This window comes from Vicia villosa, unplaced genomic scaffold, assembly GCF_029867415.1.
Source record: "Vicia villosa cultivar HV-30 ecotype Madison, WI unplaced genomic scaffold, Vvil1.0 ctg.001344F_1_1, whole genome shotgun sequence".
NCBI lineage: Eukaryota > Viridiplantae > Streptophyta > Magnoliopsida > Fabales > Fabaceae > Vicia > Vicia villosa.
In genome coordinates, this window is record NW_026705585.1 from 550,866 (window position 1) to 560,420 (window position 9,555).

Consider the following 9,555-nt stretch of genomic DNA (forward strand, 5'->3'; position numbering starts at 1 on the left):
AGAATCGGAAAAACTGGAATGAACCGTCCAAAGCCGTTCGAACTATAGAACTAGAGTCGGTTTTGTAAAACTGTCCGATTCAAAAAAATGCATTAAATTGACATTTTTTTTTATTGTTTAAAAAAGTTTAATATATAAATATCAAAACTTAATATACATTCTCCAATCACAAAAAATAATTTCTTGTTTTTATTATAAAAATGCAAATTTTAATTTTTGTCATTCCGCTGTAGTTTTTCTTTTCAACCTTTCATCATATATTTGTTATAGTTTAACTTAAATTTGTTTTTTGTTCTTTAATTAAATTTGTACTTTATAGTTTATCTTTTGTATTGTATCTTCTAATTTAGGTATTCTTAATTATTTGAAATTTATTTTAATTATTAAGTTCTATTATTTTATTTTTGGTTTGAATTAGTTTAACTTATTTTATTGTAATTCTTTAATTTGTTCAAACTATTCTTAAATGAAGGTTGAAATGAAGTGTACAACTATGTTGTGTTATTATATATACTATCGATATTGTTGTATCAAGTTTGTAATTGATTTTTGTAATATTTATATTATTAAGGTGTGAGTATATGATTATGTGTGACATGTCTATCAAAAATTAGTTTCATATTATTAGATTATTTAATAAATGATTCGACCAGAAATTTAACCGATTGAATTAATCAAACATTGAACCGAAAATTTTACTGGTTCAATCTCTAGTCCGATTTTTTAAAAATTGACTAAAATACCATAGAAAATTATGTATAATGCGGTGATGAGATATATACTATATTAATGTAACTAATTTTAGCATAGCTTAAAGACTCTTGTAAGCTGGTTTTTCCTGTATCTTTCAGAATCAGATTAGTTGTTTTTATCTGATTTTGGAAATAAAAATTTATTTTCATTCCAAAAAATAATAACTTTTTAAAGATTCTTAAACAAAAATAAGTGATACATAACATAACCACCACTTTTTAAATATGGCATAACAAACAAGTTTTAGAATGTCAGCTGCTAGTTGTATAAGAATGTCAAATACAGTGGCGAGAGACGACATCCTATTTATGCATCTCTATAAGATTATGTTAACCACAAATTTATTATTATATAAAAATTTACTATATTATTTTTTAAAAATATTTATAAAAAAATCAAAAAAGAAAGTAACAATAATTACAAAATGAAAAAAAAGGAAAGATAAATGGCACGTGTAAGTTTCAGATTGAGTAATCCTAATTTTTTTGTTGGACTAAAAGTAATCCTAATCCTATATTAATATAAACCATTAAAAGCGGTTAAGCTGTCGTTTAGCTATAAGTTGGTGAATAATCACTATTAGAAACACAATAAGTGACTACTTACTTTAAAAACTCTTTCTCTATTAAAAAAAAACTCTCCCCTAGTTATTATTCATAACTTTTGTAGAAAAAAAGTTAACTCATTTTTACTATTTATTTTCAAAAGATAATATATTTCTAAAAATATTTTGCAATAAAATCCGTAAAAATTTATTGCAGAAAATAAATATATAAAATGAAAAACTAAATAGTTAATATTATTATAAAATAAATAAATATACATATAACTTTATTAAAAGTGACAAAAATGATTAGTTACCCTACAAAACAATTATACAATAAAACAAAAGACATGATACTTTTTCCTATTTGAGAACAAAAAGATCACATTATATAAACATTATATAAACATGAGAAAATGTGTACCAAACTAAGATATTAAGTGACTGGTTAAAAATTTGAGAGTAGTATAGAACTAATGGATGGAATGGCGGTTCAGCTTCAGCAGCAACTTTTTGATTATACTGCTTCTCTATTCAACGAGGTAATTAATTTAATTTAATTTAATTTAATTATAAGTATAATGAATTAACCACATTACATTATATTTGAAAGGCTAATAATTAAGCTATGGTTTTTTTCAAAGGGGTTTTTGGATGATCAATTTAATCAGCTTGAACAACTTCAAGATGAAACAAACCCAGATTTTGTTGTTGAAGTTGTTACCCTATTTTTTGATGATGCAGAGAGACTTCTTAATGAACTCACAAAATCACTGTAAGAATCTCATAATTTTATTTTATGTTTATTGTTTTAAATTAACTTAACATTTTCAATATTTTGATGCATCTTAAAAAGAGGTCAAGAAAACATTGATTTTAGGAGGTTGGATGCTTATGTTCATCAATTAAAGGGTAGCAGCTCCAGGTGATAGTTTTTTAATTATAATTACTCTATCAATTAATTGAATTAACCTCAATTACTATATAACAAAATTATGATTATTATTATTATTGCGAAAAATGCAGCATTGGCGCACAAACAATTGATAAAGCCTGCATTTCTTTCCGCAACTTTTGCACAGAGAAAAATGTTGAAGGGTAATCATCTTTACAATTCTATATCAAAATTCTTACATATATATCCATTTAATGGATATGATATATATGAATTTTTTTTCAAAATATATATTATATTTTCTTCTGTGCTGATATTATAAGAAAAAATGTTGGTATATATTAGGTGTTTGAAAAGCTTGCAACAAGTAAAACATGAGTATTCCTTGGTGAAAACCAAACTTGAGACTCTTTTCAAGGTAAGAAGATGAAAATCCTAATCATAAGTACTAGTAGTTTTTAAAAACAGCTTATTATAACTTTGAAAACGGTTTAATTTTTGTTATAGAAATAATAGTAACTTATATGTCAACGTTAATCCAATCTGTGTGAATGTCTGATTGTAGATGGAGCAGGAGCTTTTGGCTTCACGTTTATCAGATCTCAAAGTAGAGTGATATAAGAGGAACTGATTTTAATTTTCTAATGCTGCAGTATTATGCAAACAAAACCATAATATTTATGTTGTATTTTAAACTTGTTTATGATTTTGTACTATGGAATGGATCTTGGTTTTTATTAAATTAGACAACAATGTGAATAACTCATGATTCTGTGCTTAGTTTACAGACAAAATTTGCAATATTATCTATCTAGATAAATAAAAATGACATGCCTAAACAACTGTATTTAATTATTACTATAAATTATTATTATAGTTACAACAAGATAGAAAATGCATAAACAATACTATTAACTACATTCAATGTTTACAACAAGGTCAACTTCTTCAAGATGTAGTACTTAATTAAGTTAGTAATATATTTTACTTCTAAGTATAACAATTTACAATCATCATGTTGTATTAATCAATTAATAAGTACTATAGTATAGTATAATAGTGTATAGGTGCATGAATATATGTAAAAGGGTATAGTAATAAGGAGGCTACAATGCCCCATGCAATGAAGGTATATGTAAATTGGATATTTTTTTTAAATGGTTTTGTAACAGCCACGTGTTACCAAGAGAGTTAAACGTGGGAGTCAATATCAAATCAAATCATATTCAACAACTGACAATGTCTAGGCAGCATCTTCTTTGTGTGTATGTATAGCATAGCATGTACTTCAAAAAGTCAAGTCCTTAATTGGTGTCTAAAGAAACAATACCTCAATTATTGAAGGTGTGGTAAAGATAGTTTTAGGACATTTTTGTAGATCTAGAGTTTCACTCTCATATAGGTCTTTAATGTGAGTTGTGCTTCTGAAAAGTTATTCTTTTTAATTGAGTAATGGAGAAGGGGGGATTTTAATTGTCCTTTGCAAGGTTGTCCTTTTAATTGGGTTCTTTTATTTTAGGAAAATGCTTATTCAAGTTAAGGTTTTTTTTGGGAACCTTTCCCATAATTTTAAGAGATTATGTCTTTCCACAAAATTGGATTTCTCTAATTTATTGTGAGAATATCTCATTACACCCCTTAATTCTCATATGTATTTGACAAAATTTTAAATATGATTTCTGTTTTCGTAGATACACATTCGAAAGTATCTTTTTCTTTTTTTCTAAAAGTTAAATTTTTCCGTATGTGCATCTAAGTATTTTAAACTAGTGAACGTTGGGGAAAATGACAAATTAATTCAGTTCATAAAATATTCCGTAGGTACATCTACGGAATGGCTTAGCGCCAGAATATTCCATAGATGCACCTACGAAAGTATCTGGTATATTATGAACCAGCATAACCACTCCCCCATTGTTACATTTCTTCTTCAACACTCACCTCTCCACAACCTAAAAAACCCTACATCATCATTATTATTTTTCACTCTAAAACTCTAACTTTTTGGTGCAACAAATCAAAGGGAGCAAGAGAAGACTGAATTTCAGGTAAATAATCATCTTTGTCCATTCCATTGCTCACATTATGCATTAATTTTCTGTAAAAAAAAGTAATGTTGCTTCCGTAGGTACATATACGGAACGTTTTGAAGATGAACACGTTCCGGATGTGCATCTATGGAACGTGTCTGTGTTATTTTCTCCAGCAGTCTTGTGATTTTGTGTTATTTGTGTTATTGTTTACAAATAGGTATGGTACACCCCCGATAATATCTCAAGAGAATTAGTTCCTTAAGTCGATGTTTCACCGAAAGTTGAAGGGGTAGTTGTAAATCTCATGATTAAAATCCTACACAATGCGATACAAACCACATTTGGTCGGAGCATTACGGTGTTGGAACATCGATTCAATTACAACATACTTTATTCTCAATTGATCGGAAATGTGTCTCGGGCTAGGTTGAACTATATTTTTCACGAGGCCAAACGAGGTGAAGTTGTAGGTTCCGATAGAGCAAAGTGTACTTGTACTATTTCCAAAACGTATAGTCTCCCGTGTGCGTGTGTTATTGCTAAAAAGATAAAACTAGGTGAGACGTTAAGAATGGAAGAAGTCACTACAAAAAAAAGTTCATCCGCCACGGCCAGAAAATCGCGGCTAGATGCAAAATAACTGTGGTTTTACGCTTTGGCCACGAATACGTGACTGTGGGATATGCAGGCGTGGCCTAAAGTATAAGCCATTGTTTTCTTGTTTGGGCCACGTTTTATATACATTTGTGGCTTGTATAGGCCATGGCTTAGGTATCTAGGTTAAGGTCGCGATTTATCTTGCACTTCCCTCACTGGAAAAGACAAAGAGTGCATCGGAGAAATTGAAGCCTACGTCGAATGACAACACGACTACACGGGCTCCTTCGTATTGTGAATACGTCGATAAACTTTTTACCGACTCACCAACTCCAAAATCTCAAAAATCTCAAACAAGTTCAAACAAAGGAGCTCGCATAAGCAAACCACCTCCGACACCTATTCCTCCAAAAATTCCAATCATAAAGAATTGCCTATCCCACCAAAAATTACATTCATCAAAGAGATGCCGGTTTTTATGCACAAATACATTGAGCGGATCGTCAATGTTGCGGGGACGGTAATTGCGGTTACCGGGTCATCTCGTTGTTGCTTAGTAATGGAGAGGGTAGCCATACGATTGTCCTTCATCAACTTATCCAAGTGTTGAAGATGCATAGAGACTCGTACACGCAGTTATATGGTGACGAAGTTAAATTTGAAGCGGTTAACGAAGCTTTTGGTCCTTGGTTGGCCGTTTACGCACCGGTGTCAAAATGGATGAAATTCCCAAAAATGAGACATCTTATTCCGTGCGCGTATGATAGGGTGTGCATTGACTTGACGCGTCATGGTTTTTCGAAAACATTTTCCCCCTCCGTACCGCACTACCTACAAATCCAAATGATCGCATCATGTCTATTAGATGGCTTTCAAAATCGAGTCATTTTGTGCAAGTTTACTTGAAACTGCAATGCCCCATACCACCTACATCACTCTGAAGATGCCGAGATGTGGCCGGATCTTTTTGTTGATATGATGCATAAATTCGAAAGATTAAACAACATCGAGAAGGAAGCGAATAAGGAAAAGTCAAAATTGGAACCACCAATAGATTTAGCCGACGATAGTTCTTTTGATGTGTTTTGTAGTTTTAAAGTGTAATGTATGCACTCTTTAACATTGCAATATAATATTTTTTGTCAATTATAAATTCTAATGGAAGGTTTAGTTTGGTGTTTATGTCTTTTTAAATTCTGGATTGCATTATAATTCTGTTATGCTAAAAATCACGTCCAGAGAAATTTCCGTAGATGAAACTACGAAAGAATCAAAATTTGCAAATTATGGTTATTTTCCGTAGATATATCTACCGAACCAAAATATCTGGGTTCCTTCCGTGGATATACCTACGAAACATTCTATGACAGAAAATGGATGGTCCACACTCACTTAGGTTTTCTATAAATTTGGGGTTTCTAATGTTGTATTTCACACAAACACAAAAAGTCTCAATGTGAGTATAACGTCCGTTGGTATGTTGCAAATGTCTCCTACTCCGATGGTAGAACACCCGGGCGGACGTTCAAACTCAACGAGTACACCTCGCTCGTTGTTATCATTGACGAAATTCACTATCGCATACCTTACGGTGACAAAGGGAAGGTTGTGAAGCTCGAGTATCGTTCACCTTTATTTGACAACGGAGGGAACGTCGTTTGCAGCAACATTGAGCTCAAGAACTGAGAGGATGTTTTGGCGATGTGGCGAACGTATTACGGTTTCGAAGAGAAAATTCCCCTCGAGTTCGTAGCGAGGGTGCAAAGAATGGTCGAGCAAATCTTAGAGATGTGCAAGCATCCACCGGGCTATTGAAATGTAATATTTAATTTGATGTTGAAATTAACGATGTAATGCCGAGTTTAATCTATGAATGTTGTTTTTATCGTTGCAATGTTGATTTTTTGGTTTGTTATGTTGATATACATACGAAAGTGTTTCGTAGATATACACATGGAACCTAAGAGACTCCAGGGGTGTAGTAAGAGTTTTTCTTTGTTGTCTCATGCTGCCCCATTATGGTGTAATGTAATGGTGGAGAAAGAAAAAATAGAGAAATCAAACCCTTAAATTAAATCCAGTAACTAGAAATGAAGCAGGAGGTATAGCAGAATGAAAAAGGTAGGAGAGGATATGAATCCCTTCTCCACATACTTAAAAAAAACAACATTGAATCCTCTCTTATACAAATTACCACCCACTAACACGTAATTATGTGCCTTTTGTTTCAACTTAAAGTTAGAAGGAGTGGATATGTTCTTCAATAACCGATTAATTATTTGATTCATGCATCGACAACGTATGTACATCCTTTTATAGGATACTTTTCAAGAAAAAATTCAAGTGGTGCATCCACCCAATGGTGGAGCCAGAAATTTTAGGGAGTCCGGGCAAAAAATTTATACCTTGTTTTTACTAATTTTACAATTTGTTTCTACTAATTTTATTCTTAATTTTGTCTATAAATTTTCCCCTTAGTTTTGTCCAAAAATTTTACACCATTTTTTTACTAATTTTGCCCTTAATTTTGTCTAAAAGTTACTAATTTTGTCTAAAAGTTACTAATTTTTACTAATTCTGCCCTTGCATCCACCTAATCCCTCAATCATGACATTATGTCAGCAATTAGCTTATGTCCCCAACCTAAAGCCTCCACCCTCAACATCGGCGAGTCTACGCCATCCCCCACCCTTAATTTGGTTTATATTCTTATTTGTTTACAAACCACAAAGTTATAGTTTAATTTCTTGATTTGGTCTAATTTTTATTACTAAGTTTTTGAATTTCATTTGGCAATTTAGTTTTTTCTTTCATTTCAAGAGTTCCTTCACTCAATCGAAGGTTAGTGTTTTGGTTCCTTTTTAAGAGTTCTAATCTTTCATATTTTGTTTTAATAACTACATGTGTGTGTTTTTATGGAGATATGGAAGGATCTCCAAAGTTATATCGATAAAAAATGTTTAACTTTTAATGAAAATGATAAAGAAAAGTTTGACATTCTTTCTTGATGAAAAAACAATGATGGATAATATCCAGTTCTATCCCAAATAGTTAGAGATAACATGCTCACACCAGTTTCAAATTTGGGTTCTAAGAGTGATTTTAGCACTTATGAGAGGATTTTAGAGGTATATAGAAGCACTCTCAAACTAGAAAATGGTTGAGGCTCTAGTTTGTGCTCAAAATTGGTCGAGGTCGTCCTTTTACTATTTCAAAGACATGGAATTCAATGAGGAGTACGAGATCTATGAAGATGCTTTAATATGTATTGATTATGTTTTTGGTCGGCCAAATGCCCGGATAGATTAGACCCAATTCATCTCAAATCAACTCCACTTGACCAAGGTATAAAAGTTATTTCACGCAGAAAGCTATGTGCATTCTCTTATCTCCATTTTTCACTATAATTATCTTGAATTTTGAACTGAATTGGGCATTAGAGTATTAACCTTATAGGTCCACCCCGCGCTGCTGCACTTGAGATCATCACCACATGTTTGAGATCTTCAACTCATCAACTACATCCAATTTTGGTTATATAACGGAACAATGGCGTCGTCTGTGAGAGTCGGGGTCTGATTCCTACAAAATTTCATTATCAAATCAATCTCGATCTAAAATCAGATTTCTATAGGAAGCAAAAGGAGTATATACAGTAAATTCGGTAGTTATATCCAAGACACTCAGTTCATCCTTTGGATCACTCGTTCAAAAGTTACTGTTGATTGACAAAATTCGCAATATCGCATCATCCAGCACCTGTCCTTCGCTATATTGTCTTGTCTTCTACTCCTAACGGACACTAGCGTTCAACGAAGCGGAGATTAGTTGGAATTAGTTTTTCTAGATCGTGAAAAAATCAATGGAATTTCAAACTCCAATCTACCTCTGATTCTTGCGTTCATCTCGGACAACATTCTTGAAGGCTGGCCAAAATTAATAAAAGCTTTCCTGGCTCTCTCAAGACCCGGCAAAGCCTTGGGGGTAATTGTTCTAGGCCAGCCAAAGGTCTTGACAGCTAAGATCCAATTCATCTCAAATCTACTCCGCTTGACTTATGGTATAATTGTCAATACACACAGAAAGTAAGGTACATTTTCTGATATCCATTTTTCACTACATTCATCTTGAATCTTAAATTGACTTGTGCGTTGGTGTGGTAATCTCGTAGGTCCATATCATGCTACCACATCGAATATTCAGCACCACCTTTTCAAGATCCTCAATTCACTTGTTGCATCTAATTCTGGTTCCAAAATGGAACAGATTCTATATGTCTTGAGTGTAATTTTTAAATTGTTTTGTAGTATGTTGTTGATTGTTTTTAAAATATATTATAGAATTTCCAGAAACTTTAGTTGAAAATGGAGCCTCTTCTTCCTCTCATACTAAATCACAACCTTTTCTATTTGTTTTAAACAAATAAAGGTTTAATTCCTTGAATTTTGTTCAAATATGTATTTTGTTAAAATATGTGTTAAATAAAATATAAATACTGATTTTGTCCAATTTTTATTGTATTTGCAGCACTTTTTAAATTTTTTGGAGTCATGAAAAACAAAACCAATCACTTATGAAATAAGAATTTTGGAGTCATGAATGCATTTTTAAGTGTAGCTATTGTTAGCTTCTTTTTTATTTTGTTATGGTTATTTCTAAATTTTGATTATTTGAATCACAATTTAAAATATTGAAGGTTTATGTAGGATATGGGAAGCAAAAGTGGTGAACAC

At 31.8% G+C, this 9,555-nt stretch overlaps 1 protein-coding gene across 1 annotated transcript; it reads left to right on the forward strand.

Moving 5' to 3' along the window:
• The first annotated feature begins 1,731 nt into the window (after positions 1–1,731).
• Positions 1,732–2,960, forward strand: LOC131634760 (histidine-containing phosphotransfer protein 1-like). Its single transcript, XM_058905386.1, has 6 exons — positions 1,732–1,839; positions 1,942–2,072; positions 2,154–2,222; positions 2,324–2,395; positions 2,538–2,610; positions 2,758–2,960. The coding sequence occupies exons 1-6, from the start codon at positions 1,774–1,776 to the stop codon at positions 2,806–2,808; spliced, it is 462 nt and encodes a 153-aa protein (XP_058761369.1). The 5' UTR covers positions 1,732–1,773; the 3' UTR covers positions 2,809–2,960.
• Positions 2,961–9,555: the final 6,595 nt, after the last annotated feature.